The sequence below is a fragment of the Thalassophryne amazonica genome, chromosome 2 (genome assembly GCF_902500255.1).
Source record: "Thalassophryne amazonica chromosome 2, fThaAma1.1, whole genome shotgun sequence".
Classification (NCBI taxonomy): Eukaryota; Metazoa; Chordata; class Actinopteri; order Batrachoidiformes; family Batrachoididae; genus Thalassophryne; species Thalassophryne amazonica.
In genome coordinates this window covers 133356713-133375444 of record NC_047104.1, presented here as the reverse complement: position 1 = coordinate 133375444, position 18732 = coordinate 133356713, and the positions used below count along the sequence as shown (strand labels likewise).

General features: G+C 40.3%; 1 protein-coding gene and 1 long non-coding RNA gene across 3 annotated transcripts; one reads left to right on the top strand and one right to left on the bottom strand.

The window, feature by feature from the left end:
• The first annotated feature begins 2094 nt into the window (after window positions 1-2094).
• Window positions 2095-8653, top strand: LOC117503042. Its single transcript, XR_004558464.1, has 3 exons — window positions 2095-2338; window positions 7540-7542; window positions 8642-8653. It is a non-coding gene; the product is annotated as an uncharacterized LOC117503042 (long non-coding RNA).
• On the bottom strand, window positions 3650-18443 carry LOC117503032 (beta-1,3-galactosyltransferase 1). Of its 2 annotated transcripts, none has more exons than XM_034162185.1 (2): window positions 18302-18443; window positions 3650-5031 (listed from the first exon to the last, which is right to left on the bottom strand). In XM_034162185.1, the coding sequence occupies exons 1-2, from the start codon at window positions 18334-18336 to the stop codon at window positions 3747-3749; spliced, it is 1320 nt and encodes a 439-aa protein (XP_034018076.1). In that variant the 5' UTR covers window positions 18337-18443; the 3' UTR covers window positions 3650-3746. The 2 variants fall into 2 exon arrangements, with proteins under 2 accessions (XP_034018076.1, XP_034018086.1); XM_034162195.1 differs by having other exon boundaries at window positions 3650-5027.
• Window positions 18444-18732: the final 289 nt, after the last annotated feature.

The window sequence follows — 18732 nt, the reverse complement described above, 5'->3', positions numbered from 1 at the left end:
TTGTTCTGACCCGCGGTAAAGCGAACCTTCTAGTAAGTAATCCGACCCTTCTTTTGTTCTCAGTGCAAAAACCAGTTCTACACAACTCCACTTACATGATTAAGCCCCTAGCAAACTAAAAATAGAATCCTTTAAATGAAATTATTTAATACTAAGACATAACAAAATAAAATATAAACCCACAAGTCGACTGATATATCGAACAGGGAGAACACCAGCTATACTCGCTAAAGATCTGGGAACAACAACTAAACACGCTAACTGACATTCATACAAACAATGGACCTGCACCCCACAGTCAGGAGTGACTAAAAAGACTTAACAGGTGTGCAGGAGAAAATGGAAGGAGGAACTAACAGGTGCACAAAAAAATAAACACTCGGAGATGAATAACCGAACAGACAATAAATGATCATAACACAGAACATCAAATGGTGAGTAGAACCATAACTAATAATAAAGGACACGAACAAAATACGCACGGAAAATAAAAGACAACCACGGAGAGAATACGGTGAGAATACAGTGGAAACGAACCTCAAAGACGATATACGTGAAAAATCAAAACCAAAGACGTAATCAAAACTTAGAATACAACAAAACAAATGAGGACAACAAATAAACAGATGAACACACAAAACAGACATCAAACACACCGAACACAGAGGATGGGTTGAGGTCACGAACATACAGGCAAGAGACGGGGCGACGGGTGCACACGCCCCGCACACACGCGGACAGCCGGACGACAGGTGCACAGGACTGGAACACACATGGATGAGTCAATGACAAATGAGACCGCGCGCGCACACACACACACGGGGGGGCAGACAGACATAACCAAAACACATGACAGATGACGGGCACACACAGACCGGAAGTGCACACACCCACGTGCCCCGGCCACACAAAAAGGACACAGACAAACACAAGACATGGCACAAAAAAACCATAAAACCCACGATCAGATGACCCTACAACAGAACCGTTTGAAAAAGACAGTAAATATTGGCCGTTGGTCGTATCATTTTTTGTGGGAAAACAGTTATTCTTCTCTTTGAATCTACTACTTGTATTCGTCCATAGTCTGCGGAAGCAAGTTGTAGAAATGAAAACATCCTGGATCAAAATACATATATAAGATCAAAGCCAGTGATATAATTTCAATATGTATTTATTGTCTTTCAGACATCATCATCATCGTGTTCATTCTCACTTTCACTGTGCAACCAAGCCCAGTTATCTGAACACAATAGTGGCATGGTCGCTTTGAGTGTCAGCTTGTGTGATTTATTTATTAATTTTTTGCTCGTGTGTTAACACTGTTGTCGGCCAGATGGCAGTGAAACTGCCATAATAAGGCTTGTTGTGTGGTTCATTTAACAAACACATGATCTAAGATGTGTTTGTGCTAGTATTTGTGTTGAGTGACATTATCTTGTGATGTAATTTTGGATGCTATCAGTGTTAGCATTTGTAACAACTATCAGTAGCTTCATGACATAGGCCCAGTTAATCCATGATTATAATTTTAATGCCCACACCAAAGCAAAACAGAACAATCGTGCAGCTTCCCAAAGTATGATTTAATAAACGTCCAATCCAAGGTTAGCCTGTTAGCTGAGCTTATCAGTGTTCGAGCTTAATTTGTCCTGCTAAGGACATACACGTCTCACCCGCGCTCCACGTCTTTACCCTTTATCCTTGCTCAAGAGACCTCAGTGCAGTTCTTATCTTCTCTCTTGCCCTGAAGAGTTGAACTCTTATAGGTTGTTGAGGGTCCCTAAAGCGTCCAACAGAAACCATAACAGTGTCATAGCAGATATTTCTATTAAATGAATAAATATCTGCAACATTCATTCAGTCATATTTTATGACTGATTCAATAGAGGTGGCTGACATGATGGAGAGAAGAGAGGTAGACATATTGTGTGTGCAAGAAACCAAGTGGAAGGGAAGGTGGGGGGTTCAAGTTATTGTACCATGGTGAGGATAGGAAGCGAAATGGTGCTGGGGCATTTTAAAGGAAGAGTATGCTAAGAGTGTGTTGGAGGTTAAGTGAGGTGATGAGTGTGAAGTTGGAAATTGAAGGGGTGATGATGAATATCATCAGTGCATATGCCCCACAGGTAGCTTGTGAGATGAAAGAGAAAGAAGATTTCTGGAGTGGGTCAGTTGAGGTGGTGGAGAGTGTGGTCAAGCATGAAAGAGTTGTGATAGGAACAGACTTCAATGGGCATGTTGGCGACAGGAACAGAGGTGATGAGGAAGTAATGGGTAGAGATAGTATCAAGGACAGGGATGTGAAAGGGCAGATGGTAGTTGATTATGCAAAAAGGTTTGTTAATGGCTGTAGTGAACACCTACTTTAGGAAAATGTGACATAGAGTGGAGGAAGGTGCATCCAGGTGGACTGCATTCTTTGTACACTCTAAAAAAGGAACTGCTGTCTCAAAGAGAAAAATTGACGTAACAATTTGCATCATTTTTTTTTTACAGTTATTTCAACTTTCAACTGAGTTAATTCTGCAAGAATTGAAATAACTTAAAAAAATATATATGAAAATTGTTACATCACTTTTATACGATGATGTTTTAGGGCCATAGAGGTTTCTTTAGACTGAGAATGAAGCCGTAATATTACGAGAATAAATTTGTATTTATACGAGAAGCAACAACTGCCAGTGTGGTGCCAAAGTACTTATCCCCAACAGGAATTGCATACTCTGGTGCACCCCACGACACCAATTCCAGCCATCTCCTCCTCCACAAAAGAGGCGATTTGAAGGAGCTACTAATCACCGGAACTACAGGCGAAGTCCGTGTGGTTCCTCCTCCAGAATAGACATTTTCTTGCATATTCTTTTCAAAGTTCTGATACTAATGATTATGACTTTATTCTTGTGATATTCCTTGTTTTTTTTTCCATAAAATTATGACTTTATTCTCGAAATATTCTGACTTTATTCTCGTAAATTACTATTTTTTTCTCATAAAAGTACGACTTCATTATCATAATATTCTGACTTTATTCTCGTAATATTGCGTTTTTTCTAATAAAATTACAAATTTATTCTTGTAATATTACAGCTTTATTCTCAAAGTCTAAAAAAATGCCATTGTACTTTTTCTCATTGAGAAAAGAAATCGGAGACTGTAAGATGGTGGCAGGAGAAGGTGTAGCTAGACAGCATAGGATGGTTGTTTGTAGGATGACTTTAGAGGTGAAGAATAAGAAAAGTGACAGCTCAACAAGGATCAGATGGTGGAAGCTGAAGGAGGAAGACTATTGTGTGAAATTCAGTGAGCAGGTGAGAGAGACACTGCATGGAAGGGAAGCAACTTTGGACAACTGGAAAAGTACTGCAGATGTGGTGAGGGAGATAGCTTGGAAGGCATTGGGTGTGACATCTGGACCGTGGAAGGAAGACAAGGAGACTTGGTAGTGGAACAAAGATGTCCAGGAAAGCCTAAGGAGAAAGTGATTGGCAAAAGATAATTGTGACAGTCGGCGAGATGAAGAAAGTAGACAGGAGTACAAGGAGATGCAGAGTAAGGTGAAAAGAGAAGTGGCAAAAGGGAAGGAAATGGCATTTAGCGAGCTGTACAAGAAGCTGAACTCGAAGGACAGAGAAAAAACTTATTTATTTATATAAAATCAGTTCTTCTATAGTTTTTTTTTTTTATACAGTCAATCCATTGTTTTCTATGTTGACCAATCTAAAGTATTTCATGATTTTCCACAATCAACAGTATGGACCAGGTCTTTTAAAGTCTTTCCAAACCCACATATGATCTGTGGTGGCATGTGTTGTTGTAGCTATTATCCTGGAGAAACGACAGCGATTGTACTGCACAGGAAAAATGTGAAAATAATTCCAGTCTGGAGGGTCAGTGAGCATGATGCCCATGTGCCGCATACACAATCCTAAATACACATCTTCAATATAAACAGCTTTGATGTGTCTGGATGCTTCCACAAGCTTTTTAGGGAGGTCTAAAGACACAACATAACCCAGACCCAAAGCATAAGGTGGGTACTGTGCCTCAGGGAAAACATTCTCCGGAAGATACCACTTCGATTGCTTGTCTCGAAGAACGGCACCTTGATGTGCCACAAGCCCGGTCATGTAGTTGGTCTTTGGAACACCTAAAAGCATGTTGATGAGATTGTGCACATTGAGAAACATGTCTGAGTCAATCTTCATGGCAAAGGAGGCAGTACGGCAGCGGGAGTCCAGCCACTCCATCATCATCATGGTCTTTATGGTCAGGTTCTTATAACAGTCCATGAAGTCACCCTGGATTAGGTCCTGATGCACTTTGCTCTCCTGCAGCAGTTGCTGTTGGATCTCCTCTGCACCGCGTCCACTGTGCAGACCCAAGAGAAAGAATAGTGTCACAGTTTTACCCAGTACCAGACTTTCACCACCCCAGGTACTACGGATTATGTCTCGGCTTTTTTTGTTATGGGGTGCAACGGGGACTACCAGAACCAAGAAAGGCTTCTTCTGCTTGCACTTCTCTGGCTCATCTATAATGAAGTGGTATTCATAAGGGTATTCCACGAAGTACAGCCCCGGAGAAACATAAGGACGCATCGTTGAAGGTTTGCTTTCTGTTGTTTGCAGAGTCTCCAGTGAAACATCTTCGGAGCCAAGGGGCGTTGCTGCAGTTATCAGTGACGTCATTGTTGCCATGCTGCCCATCTTAGTCTGACTGTATGTAGGTGGCCCACGCTTGATTTTAAATTGAGAAGACCCGGTTTGAAATGTAGACACAGCAGCAGTGACACTGACGTTACTCGTGGTGGGAGGAATTTTATTCTGTGTCGGCCTTTTGAATGAAAGCCACCATTTTGTTCCACTGTACATCTTCCACCATTTATGGCTCCAATCAGGATTCATTGGGTTTGGATTCGTGTTGCAGAAAAACAAAATTGTTGCCAGCAACAGAAATAAGAAGCAATGGCGCCGTGACCAAGTACACCATCTTCTTTCTGGTAGAGTCCCACCATCCATCATGCTCTGGCTGAAAGAAACATAAAACTAGAAATCTGTGATCAAGCCCATAACACCCCCCCACCACCACCACCACCACACACACACACACACACACACACACTTACGGGTGATTCTTTAACTACGGGCACTATTGGCCTTGTAAATGTAATTTCCACCACACCATTGCCTTACAATATAAAGCGCCTTAGGGCAACTGTTTGCTGTGATTTGGCGCTATATACATGTGCTCTGATATCACTGTTTATCTCCATAGAAACTACCCAAACAATCTTTCATACAAACTGTTTAAAGGGACATTACAGTGTTGTGGTGGAAATTACGGCAATAGTGTGGGACTACATTTTGTTTAAAAAAAAAAAAAAATCACAACAGTTGTATGACATTGAATACCCCAATTATGTTTTGATTATTTTACTGATATTTTATAACATTAGAAAAAAATGTTTCTTTACCATTCATTTTTATCATTGAAGATCAAAAGTCTAGGTGTGGGACAAGCACAAAACGGCAATATTTGCATATAATGATGCTGAAAAAAGGTGAAAAAGTCATCATAGACTACTAGAACAAATTTCTTAACACACTTTCATTGTAAAGATAATTATAAAAGTGTGAAATTTACCCTTTTTTCTGTTTTTCATACAATATGATCAAAGGACATAATAAGTGCCCGTAGTCTACACACACCATCACATTTAATATTTAGGATGATCCCAAAAAACAAACTTCAGTTTTTTCAAGGTGCTTCTTCATTTTTGGTTCCTTTAGATTTAAAAATAAATTGGGTGAAATTTTATGAGATTTAAAAGATATTAAATTACTGAATTATGGACTGGATACATTAGTTCATTAGTGGCAGGTTTTGTTCCATCTGCCTCAGGTCGCATTTTTGAGGCATTCAACATCAACATGGACTTCCTCATTAAGGACCTGTCAGAGTGGGAGGCGACCCCTCATCAGCAGGTCTTGGATAACGTTGCTGCTGTCAGTGATTTTGCTGAGTGAGGAGTTGCACTTATCCAGGATTACAATCAGATCCTAACGAAGGATGAACAGCAGCGCCAATACCTGCTGCAAGTTGTTGAGTGGCATCGGTGTCAGTTCCCAGAGGCAAAGAAAATCTGAGCCAAACACCACTCTGTGACTGTTTTTTTTTTTTTTTTGTCACTAAAATTGTAAGTGTATTTTATTATGTACCTTTTTTACTACTGGAGTTGCAACCCTAATTTAATTGTTCTGAAATCAGTTCATTGACAATAAAGGTTTTCAATTTGATTCAGTTCAATGTATGGTTAGTTAAAGGAGAAAAGATTGTTTCAGTTTCATTTGTGAACAGGTGCATTATTATCGCTCGTTTGTGCTAATATGCTCAACTTTTGCAATTTGCACCCCGCGTGCGGCAGTGGCTAGAGTAGTTATACTGAAATAAAATTTTGCACACAACATTTTCTCATCAAGATGAACAATTTTGTCAGGAAGCACTTTAAGAAAGTCACATCTTTACTTTCGGAATACTGTAGAGGACCACCCTAACATTATATATATATATATATATACACACACACACACGTGTGTATGTACAGTATGTGTGTGTCAATGGGAACAAATCTTTTGTGATGAAACACTGAATTAACAAATTAGTAATCCAAACTACTGCACAACTAAAAACACCACCATCTCCCCTTGATTTCAGCCCAGAATTATTTTCATGCACACAGTGTGCTGCCACTGTGTTAAGTATCACTGAATTTGAAGCAGATGAGGAGGAGTTGCCCTGACAGATGGGCAGGCAGCGTGATTCTGATACACCTCCAAATTGAAGGAACTGCATATTTTATTTTTCCAAATGAACATGTCTTGTAATTATTTGTCGATTACAAAACTGCTGTTCACATTGTTTCATGTTTACGATCACGCAAGCAAGGATTCTCCTGCTTTTTGCAACATCTACACCTAAAACAGTCCATTTTACTTTTCTGTAACTTATGTCACAGAAGTCCATATTTGGACTCCTGTTTGCAAAACAGTGAGCCAGTCTGCAGTCTGTGCAATACATCCACAAGCTGTGTGGGATAAAGAAGGAAATCTCTGAGTTGAGATGTCGTGGCAAAGACTACTGTCCCTGAAAATGGCTTTCTTTAGTATGTATCAGATTTGCTTCACTCTTATGGAGATAAATTTAAAACAGACAAAGAGGGAATATAAGCAATGTAAGATAAGATCAACTTTATTTATCCCGAAGGAAATTGTTTTGCCAGAGTACTTAAACAGTAAACAATGAACAATGTTTTTTTTCTTTATTTTTTACAATAACAACAAATTTACATGAAATGACTGGAAGGCATTTGCACTAGATGTTCAGTAATATTGGACATAACTCAGAGTAACTGAATAACTCTGTTATGTATTCATCCTGCAGAAGGGGAGGAATTATACAGTCTGATTGCCACACGTAGGAAAGACCTCCTGTGTTGCACCTCGTGGTCTCAGTCTATGGCTGAAGGTGCTCTGACAGGATGTCAGTGTGGCCTGCAGGGGGTGGGAGGTGTTTGTCCAGGATGCTGAGCAGTTTCCTCAACATCCTCCTCTCTGACACCTCCATCACAGACTCTAGCTCAAGCCCCAAGACGGAGCCAGCATCTCTGATGAGGTTGTTGAGTCTGTTTGTGTCAGTTGCCTTCAGCCTGCTGCTCCAGCACACTACAGCATAGAAGATGATGCTGGAGACCACCGAGTGATAACACATGTAGACAAATTTTTAATATTAAGTGAACCCTAATATTAAGTGAACCCTGAGTTCATGAAGGGGAGACAAAACTTTACGTAAAACAGAGTAGATAGTATCACAGAGCTTGTATTTCTTATCATTAAAGTATTTTTGTTCACACATACACACCTGTGTTAATATACAATATATTATTCACAAGCTATTGTAACTGTAAATTTTTTATGTAAGAGTTTTTTAATCTTACATTGTTTATTGCTACTATAATTTGTTACAATAGTATTTTGTGTGCAAATTGATCACCTCCGGCACTGTACTTTGTGTCAGGTGTGTGTCGTTTGTGATTCTTGAACCAAAACCGCAAATAAAACTTATTTTCTTTTCCCAAGCTCTCAGAAGAGTGTTTCAGTTTTGTTGTTATGTCTAGTAGCCTGTGGTACACACTGCATTTAAAATGCAAATGATGCATAAAAGCCCCGGTCACACATAGCAAGAATGTGGAGGAACCATTCCCGACACGGCAAATATTGCCATAATCCGACGCAGTTGGGAGGAAAAGAGGCGTGGTCAGCCGTGTTAGAACGTATCTGGAGTACGTCATCCACACCTGCACTGCATGTCGACAACAGGTGAATGATACAGACAGCTGTCAGACGGCCATAAAAGGTGCTGCACACTGTCTGATGTCCAAACATCTGGATGGCAAACACGGGACTGAAGCGCTATGTTCCTCACACGCACACGTGCGCATGGTGTGTGTGTATGCATAACACTGCATGGGCTACTAAGCGCGCTCAGGGCACATGTGTACGCATGTGCAGCTGGACAGCTTTGGTCAAAGTTTGCTGGCAGTGGGCCATGCTGTCCCCTGTCAGAGGCAATGCCCTCCCAGGGAACTTTCTTTTTTCTTGTTTGCTCACTCCAGGATCACAACGCAACTCTAGACACCACAATGGTTGTATTATCACATGGAATTAATTTTTTTTATTTTGGATGAGAAGATTTTAGCTGCAGGCTGCTGTCCCGGCTTCACATCCACGTCCGTGCTGTGAAACACTCCTGGACTGCTGTTGGAGGTGAGATTCATGTTTATTAATGGTGTAACAGCCTGGCACGACAGTTCCATGTCATGTTTCCTTCAGAGTTAGAAGGTGATCATTTATTACAGCATGAGATCCATTCAGCTCTGAGCCTAGTGCGTGCAATGACGTGTTACTGCGCACCATGGAGAGCTGCAGCTGCCCGTGTTATGATGGAGACAATAGTTCACATTATTTAAGTCGCCCATGGGAAGGAATGGACAAATATCTGTACTGTAAGGTCTACTGTGGTCTACTGTGGCGTGCGCAGTAGCACATAGTGCTTTTGGTTTGATAGCCACTGTTCACATTCACTGTACATGATAATAATTCATAATTATTATCATGATGAAGCATGCCACAAACATTTAAACAGTTCCTTTGTGCTCCAGGGGACAATATTATACGTGGCACTGGCAGGCTTTGCTGTGCAAGATCCATCTCGAGGTTCCCTTGTATGCGCTCAAGTCATTTCGGATCCCGTTTTGCTGCCATTGGAATATGTAAATTGCGGTCAGATGGTCCTCAGATTGCACATGGACCGCCGTAGGATTGATGTCCCATCTCGACGGTGCCCAGAGGGTTTTGAACATGTGCATCACACTCGGTGCCGCTGGCCGATTTTAACCAACTGTGTGGACTTCCGCAGATGGCTGTCACAATGTTTTGGAACTGAAATGTGACACTTTTTGGATGTGCACCGATTCAGAATTCTGATGTCATTGTGTGTGATTCTGGCTATGTGTGATAGGGTATAAGTGTGTGCCTATGCATCCAGTCAAGGCTAAAGATCAGAATAGGAATCAGACTTGTGCATATACTGTCCCGATGACTGATATTCAGAAAAGAGGCTTTAAAAATCTGGTGAAAAGAAAAATGTACATTTGTGGTTTTGTATGTACACACAATCTTAAAGCTCTAATTACGTTGCCCAACAAGATAATAAAATCATCACCATTTATTTATTTTTCTGTCTGTTAGCAAGATTACATCAAAACTACTGCACAGATTGACGCTTTTTTTTTTTTATAAACACACCGCAGATAGATATTAGACCATGGAAGATCCAATTAAATTTTGGAGGTGATCCAGATCAGCATTCTGGATCAAGATTTCAGTTTATATAGGCGTTGAAAGATTACATGAAAACTACTTAATGGATTTTCACAAAAAAACTTCACCACACATTGGTGTTAGGCCTTCATTAAATTTTTGGAGGTGATCTGGATCCGGATCAGGTTTTCACTTTGTACGCTTTTGAGGATTATGTCAAAACTCCTGCACGGATTCTTACCAAATGTGCTGAGAGAGGACATGCAGGTGGTTGGTGTGACAGAGGAAGATACAGAGGACAGGGTGAGATGGAAACGATTGATCTGCTGTGGTGACCCCTAACGGGAACAGCCGAAAGACAAAGAAGAAGATAAATATTAGGGCATGGAAGACTCCACTGAATTTTGGAGGTGATCTCGATCAAGGTTTCACTTTATATAGGCTTTGAAGGATTACGTCAAAACTACTGGATTGGTGAATGTCAGAAATCTCAGACTGCTCTTGTTTCATTTGTGTCATTGCTGATGTTGTGTGTCAACATAACCAACAGGCTGGTGTAATTATTGTAAAAAAAAAAAAAAAAAAAAAAAAAATTGAAACAGGTGTTTTATATGTATGGTTTGTAAAATCTTTTTGCAAGACGTTTGAGACACGTGTATGTGTGCAGGCGTGTTATATAAAGAAAGGAAACCCAAATCCATGCACCCAAATGAGGTGACATTTGACACAGGTGCTCACCTTACTGACACTATACTGTTGCTTTAGAGTTGGTATGTAAAGTCTGCTAAAGTAACACCCATTTAAAGCTCTGGTCCCTGCTTTTAAATTACCTTCTACAAGACACTGGACTACAACCCCTGGCAAAAATTATGGAATCACCGGCCTCGGAGGATGTTCATTCAGTTGTTTAATTTTGTAGAAAAAAAGCAGATCACAGACATGACACAAAACTAAAGTCATTTCAAATGGCAACTTTCTGGCTTTAAGAAACACTACAAGAAATCAGGAAAAAAAAATTGTGGCAGTCAGTAACGGTTACTTTTTCAGACCAAGCAGAGGGAAAAAAATATGGACTCATTCAATTCTGAGGAAAAAATTATGGAATCATGAAAAACAAACACATCACTAGTATTTTGTTGCACCACCTCTGGCTTTTATAACAGCTTGCAGTCTCTGAGGCATGGACTTAATGAGTGACAAACAGTACTCTTCATCAATCTGGCTCCAACTTTCTCTGATTGCTGTTGCCAGATCAGCTTTGCAGGTTGCAGCCTTGTCATGGACCATTTTCTTCAACTTCTACCAAACATTTACTATTTGCAGGCCATGACACTGACTGTTTTCACAGTTTTTGCTCTATGGCAAGATGCATTATCATCTTGAAAAATGATATCATCCCCAAACATCCTTTCAATTGATGGGATAAGAAAAGTGTCCAAAATATCAACGTAAACTTGTGCATTTATTGATGATGTAATGACAGCCATCTCCCCAGTGCCTTTACCTGACATGCAGCCCCATATCATCAATGACTGTGGAAATTTACATGTTCTCTTCAGGCAGTCATCTTTATAAATCTGATTGGAACGGCACCAAACAAAAGTTCCAGCATCATCACCTTGCCCAATGCAGATTCGAGATTCATCAATGAATATGACTTTCATCCAATCATCCACAGTCCACGATTGCTTTTCCTTAGCCCATTGTAACCTTGTTTTTTTCTGTTTAGGTGTTAATGATGGCTTTTGTTTAGCTTTTCTGTATGTTTTCACATTCACAACATACATTTTTGCTTGCCTCTACTGGTGGTTGGCTCTCACTGCGGTATTGTATCACTTCCTGTTCCGGAGCACAGCGGTGTTTTTCTGTATCTGTTAGCTGTTTAATCTGCGCAGTTAGATTGATCTAGTTATCTAGATTACAATTTGTTTCCCAGTGTAATCTTTACGTGCCTTAACTAAAGCATTCCTTCTGCTGAATCACCTCTAAATTATTTACACATTATTCACTTTGCGTGTTTTTAGGAATCCGCTAGCTTAGCGTAGCTACTAGCTCTTAGCCGATTTAGCATGGCGGCTTCTCCTGTCTCTCCCGCACTTTTCTGCTCTGGGTGTAAAATGTTTAGTTATTCCTCGGCCTCCTTTAGCAGTAACGGTACTTGTAATAAGTGTAGCTTATTCGTAGCTTTGGAGGCCAGGCTGGGCGAATTGGAGACTCGGCTCCGCACCGTGGAAAATTCTACAGCTAGCCAGGCCCCTGTAGTTGGTGCGGACCAAGGTAGTTTAGCCGCCGTTAGTTCCCCCCTGACGACACACCCGTCGAGGATCAAACTCTGGTTATTGGCGACTCTGTTTTGAGAAATGTGAAGTTAGCGACACCAGCAACCATAGTCAATTGTCTTCCGGGGGCCAGAGCAGGCGACATTGAAGGAAATTTGAAACTGCTGGCTAAGGCTAAGCGTAAATTTGGTAAGATTGTAATTCACGTCGGCGGTAATGACACCCGGTTACGCCAATCGGAGGTCACTAAAATTAACATTAAATCGGTGTGTAACTTTGCAAAAACAATGTCGGACTCTGTAGTTTTCTCTGGGCCCCTCCCCAATCTGACCGGGAGTGACATGTTTAGCCGCATGTTCTCCTTGAATTGCTGGCTGTCTGAGTGGTGTCCAAAAAAATGAGGTGGGCTTCATAGATAATTGGCAAAGCTTCTGGGGAAAACCTGGTCTTGTTAGGAGAGACGGCATCCATCCCACTTTGGATGGAGCAGCTCTCATTTCTAGAAATCTGGCCAATTTTCTTAAATCCTCCAAACCGTGACTATCCAGGGTTGGGACCAGGAAGCAGAGTTGTAGTCTTACACACCTCTCTGCAGCTTCTCTCCCCCTGCCATCCCCTCATTACCCCATCCCCGTAGAGACGGTGCCTGCTCCCAGACTACCAATAACCAGCAAAAATCTATTTAAGCATAAAAATTCAAAAAGAAAAAATAATATAGCACCTTCAACTGCACCACAGACTAAAACAGTTAAATGTGGTCTGTTAAACATTAGGTCTCTCTCTTCTAAGTCCCTGTTAGTAAATGATATAATAATTGATCAACATATTGATTTATTCTGCCTTACAGAAACCTGGTTACAGCAGGATGAATATGTTAGTTTAAATGAGTCAACACCCCCGAGTCACACTAACTGTCAGAATGCTCGTAGCACGGGCCGGGGTGGAGGATTAGCAGCAATCTTCCATTCCAGCTTATTAATTAATCAAAAACCCAGACAGAGCTTTAATTAATTTGAAAGCTTGACTCTTAGTCTTGTCCATCCAAATTGGAAGTCCCAAAAACCAGTTTTATTTGTTATTATCTATCGTCCACCTGGTCGTTACTGTGAGTTTCTCTATGAATTTTCAGACCTTTTGTCTGACTTAGTGCTTAGCTCAGATAAGATAATTATAGTGGGCGATTTTAACATCCACACAGATGCTGAGAATGACAGCCTCAACACTGCATTTAATCTATTATTAGACTCTATTGGCTTTGCTCAAAAAGTAAATGAGTCCACCCACCACTTTAATCATATCTTAGATCTTGTTCTGACTTATGGTATGGAAATAGAAGACTTAACAGTATTCCCTGAAAACTCCCTTCTGTCTGATCATTTCTTAATAACATTTACATTTACTCTGATGGACTACCCAGCAGTGGGGAATAAGTTTCATTACACTAGAAGTCTTTCAGAAAGCGCTGTAACTAGGTTTAAGGATATGATTCCTTCTTTATGTTCTCTAATGCCATATACCAACACAGTGCAGAGTAGCTACCTAAACTCTGTAAGGGAGATAGAGTATCTTGTCAATAGTTTTACATCCTCATTGAAGACAACTTTGGATGCTGTAGCTCCTCTGAAAAAGAGAGCTTTAAATCAGAAGTGTCTGACTCTGTGGTATAACTCACAAACTCGTAGCTTAAAGCAGATAACCCGTAAGTTGGAGAGGAAATGGCGTCTCACTAATTTAGAAGATCTTCACTTAGCCTGGAAAAAGAGTCTGTTGCTCTATAAAAAAGCCCTCCGTAAAGCTAGGACATCTTTCTACTCATCACTAATTGAAGAAAATAAGAACAACCCCAGGTTTCTTTTCAGCACTGTAGCCAGGCTGACAAAGAGTCAGAGCTCTATTGAGCTGAGTATTCCATTAACTTTAACTAGTAATGACTTCATGACTTTCTTTGCTAACAAAATTTTAACTATTAGAGAAAAAATTACTCATAACCATCCCAAAGACGTATCGTTATCTTTGGCTGCTTTCAGTGATGCCGGTATTTGGTTAGACTCTTTCTCTCTGATTGTTCTGTCTGAGTTATTTTCATTAGTTACTTCATCCAAACCATCAACATGTTTATTAGACCCCATTCCTACCAGGCTGCTCAAGGAAGCCCTACCATTATTTAATGCTTCGATCTTAAATATGATCAATCTATCTTTGTTAGTTGGCTATGTACCACAGGCTTTTAAGGTGGCAGTAATTAAACCATTACTTAAAAAGCCATCACTTGACCCAGCTATCTTAGCTAATTATAGGCCAATCTCCAACCTTCCTTTTCTCTCAAAAATTCTTGAAAGGTTAGTTGTAAAACAGCTAACTGATCATCTGCAGAGGAATGGTCTATTTGAAGAGTTTCAGTCAGGTTTTAGAATTCATCATAGTACAGAAACAGCATTAGTGAAGGTTACAAATGATCTTCTTATGGCCTCGGACAGTGGACTCATCTCTGTGCTTGTTCTGTTAGACCTCAGTGCTGCTTTTGATACTGTTGACCATAAAATTTTATTACAGAGATTAGAGCATGCCATAGGTATTAAAGGCACTGCGCTGCGGTGGTTTGAATCATATTTGTCTAATAGATTACAATTTGTTCATGTAAATGGGGAATCTTCTTCACAGACTAAAGTTAATTATGGAGTTCCACAAGGTTCTGTGCTAGGACCAATTTTATTCACTTTATACATGCTTCCCTTAGGCAGTATTATTAGACAGTATTGCTTAAATTTTCATTGTTACGCAGATGATACCCAGCTTTATCTATCCATAAAGCCAGAGGACACACACCAATTAGCTAAACTGCAGGATTGTCTTACAGACATAAAGACATGGATGACCTCTAATTTCCTGCTTTTAAACTCAGATAAAACTGAAGTTATTGTACTTGGCCCCACAAATCTTAGAAACATGGTGTCTAACCAGATCCTTACTCTGTATGGCATTACCCTGACCTCTAGTAATACTGTGAGAAATCTTGGAGTCATTTTTGATCAGGATATGTCATTCAAAGCGCATATTAAACAAATATGTAGGACTGCTTTTTTGCATTTACGCAATATCTCTAAAATCAGAAAGGTCTTGTCTCAGAGTGATGCTGAAAAACTAATTCATGCATTTATTTCCTCTAGGCTGGACTATTGTAATTCATTATTATCAGGTTGTCCTAAAAGTTCCATAAAAAGCCTTCAGTTAATTCAAAATGCTGCAGCTAGAGTACTGACGGGGACTAGAAGGAGAGAGCATATCTCACCCATATTGGCCTCTCTTCATTGGCTTCCTGTTAATTCTAGAATAGAATTTAAAATTCTTCTTCTTACTTATAAGGTTTTGAATAATCAGGTCCCATCTTATCTTAGGGACCTCGTAGTACCATATCACCCCAATAGAGCGCTTCGCTCTCAGACTGCAGGCTTACTTGTAGTTCCTAGGGTTTGTAAGAGTAGAATGGGAGGCAGAGCCTTCAGCTTTCAGGCTCCTCTCCTGTGGAACCAGCTCCCAATTCAGATCAGGGAGACAGACACCCTCTCTACTTTTAAGATTAGGCTTAAAACTTTCCTTTTTGCTAAAGCTTATAGTTAGGGCTGGATCAGGTGACCCTGAACCATCCCTTAGTTATGCTGCTATAGACGTAGACTGCTGGGGGGTTCCCATGATGCACTGTTTCTTTCTCTTTTTGCTCTGTATGCACCACTCTGCATTTAATCATTAGTGATCGATCTCTGCTCCCCCCCACAGCATGTCTTTTTCCTGGTTCTCTCCCTCAGCCCCAACCAGTCCCAGCAGAAGACTGCCCCTCCCTGAGCCTGGTTCTGCTGGAGGTTTCTTCCTGTTAAAAGGGAGTTTTTCCTTCCCACTGTAGCCAAGTGCTTGCTCACAGGGGGTTGTTTTGACCGTTGGGGTTTTACATAATTATTGTATGGCCTTGCCTTACAATATAAAGCGCCTTGGGGCAACTGTTTGTTGTGATTTGGCGCTATATAAAAAAATTGATTGATTGATTGATTGATTGATTTCCTTTAGGCGGTTTCTTACAGTTTGGTCACAGATGTTGACTCCAGTTTCCTCCCATTCGTTCCTCATTTCTTTTGTTGTGCATTTTCGATTTTTGAGACATATTGCTTTAAGTTTTCTGTCTTGATGCTTTGATGTCTTCCTTGGTCTACCAGTATGTTTGCCTTTAACAACCTTCCCATGTTGTTTCTATTTGGTCCACAGCTGACTGTGAACAACCAACATCTTCTGCAACATTACATGATGATTTACCCTCTTTTAAGAGTTTGATAATCCTCTCCTTTGTTTCAATTGACATCTCATGTTGGAGCCATGATTCATGTCAGTCCACTTGGTGCAACAGCTCTCCAAGGTGTGTTCACTCCTTTTTAGATGCAGACTAATGAGCAGATCTGATTTGATGCAGGTGTTAGTTTTGGGGATGAAAATTTACAGGGTGATTCCATAATTTATTCCTCAGAATTGAGTGAGTCCATATTTTTTTCCCCTCTGCTTGGTCTAAAAAAGTAACCATTACTGACTGCCACAATTTTTTTTGCCTGATTTCTTATAGTATTTCTTAAAGCCAGAAAGTTGCCATTTGAAATGACTTTAGTTTTGTGTCATGTCTGTGATCTGATTTTTTTCTACAAAATTAAACAACTGAATGAACATCCTCCAAGGCCGGTGATTCCATAATTATTGCCAGGGGTTGTACATCAAATTTACTGCATGTATTTTAACAAAATTTTCACCACAGATACATATTAAGCCATGGAAGAACCCATTACGTTTTGGCGGTGATTCAGATCTGGATTCTGGATCAATTTTCACTTTATAGTGGCTTTGATGGATTACTGTTAGCAGGATTACTTCAAAAGTACTGCACGGATTTTGATGAAATTTTCAATACAGATACATATTAGGTCATGGAAGATTCCATTAAATTTGGAGGTAATCTGGATCCGGTTCTGGATTCTAGATTAAGTTTCACTTTATATAGGCTTTGAAGGATTACGTCAAAACTACTTCACAGATTCTCACCAAATTTGCACCACAGATAGATATTAGGGCATGGAAGACTCCACGGAACTGGCTCCGGATTCTGGCTCAGGACTTGTTGGGAGTAAACCGGATCAATATGCAGGTTCTGCACCAGAAAGATACGACATTACGATGTAAAATCAAGATCAGGAAGGCACTATTTTGTTTCAGCTTGTGAATTAAATATCCAATTGCAACATCTTGATTAGTCGGACTGTTCTGGATCAGTATGCAATGATTGCATTGTGTTGTGGAGTCCGGATCCAGGTGAAGTCCGGGTCATGATGTGAATCACATATCTTATTTTCAGTCAACCCTTGGTGGACGTCAGAAATCTAGGCTTGCTCTTGTTATGTATGTATATCTCTCCATGTACTTGTATTTGAAATGGTGTGACTTACCACATACTTTAATACATCCTTTAGATTGGCATGAATTTTTAGGAAGAAAATTGACACACTAGAGGGTACAGATGCCCTTGAAAGTTTAGAACAACATCAAACAAGGCAGTGGTTTAAGAACTCATAATATTGTTTCTACCACAAAAGAAAGGCGTACACAGCGGTATAGACAGAGGTTGTCTGTGTGGCCATTAAGTTCTCTTACCAAAATATTCAGCCATTTTTAATGGTCTTCATGCCTTTTTGCTTCTGGTTGTCTCACTTAAATTATGGCTACACTGCCCCAATGATTACTGACGGTACTGCTCTGTTTCATCCATATCCACAAACTCTCAGAAAATGGGACATACCTTATTTTCCAGAGTATAAGTCACACCAGAGTATAAGATGCACCTGTTCTTTCTGTAAGTGGAGCTCACTTTTTAAACACAGTGTTTTGCTGGTAGTGAATTTAACAAGGGGAACTCAGTAGCACATGTGCGCACCACAGTGTGTGCTGTGCCTAAGGACTTTTAAATTACAAGAGTAAGCAAGATAAATAAATAAACATGCATTGGACAACATATTGGATGTTATTTCATGCAGTTTGGACAAAATAAATTGTCGGATGGAGATGTGAACACTAATAATGAAAGATGAAACAAATAACCAAAATATTTTGACATACCTTTGTCCATTCTTAGTCAAGCCAGCCTTCAGCATGTTGGGACTCCTCCTGTCACAGTCCTTGCATTATATAGCAAAAACAACAACATTAATTTATGCGGCTCATGAAAGGTTACAAGCTGAAACATCCAATAATGTTTTTTCAAACATTAATCCAGATTGAGCCCTCTGCTCCTGAGAGATGAGCTGCGCCGACTCCTGCACGTATGCATGGAAATGTAACCATGGCATTGCAACCTGTTTGTACATACCTGGCTGTCACAGCTTTTTTTGCTCCGCCCCTTTCTCAGTGTGTCTGCATGTAAACCAGTACAATAGAGGCACCGCCCCAGAGACTGAGCATGGGGCCAGGTGTGCTTGTTATTTCCCATCAGTAACAGGTGTGGGAGCTGCTGCAGCAGCAGCAGCAGCAGCCAGTGAAGGTTTCTCCTT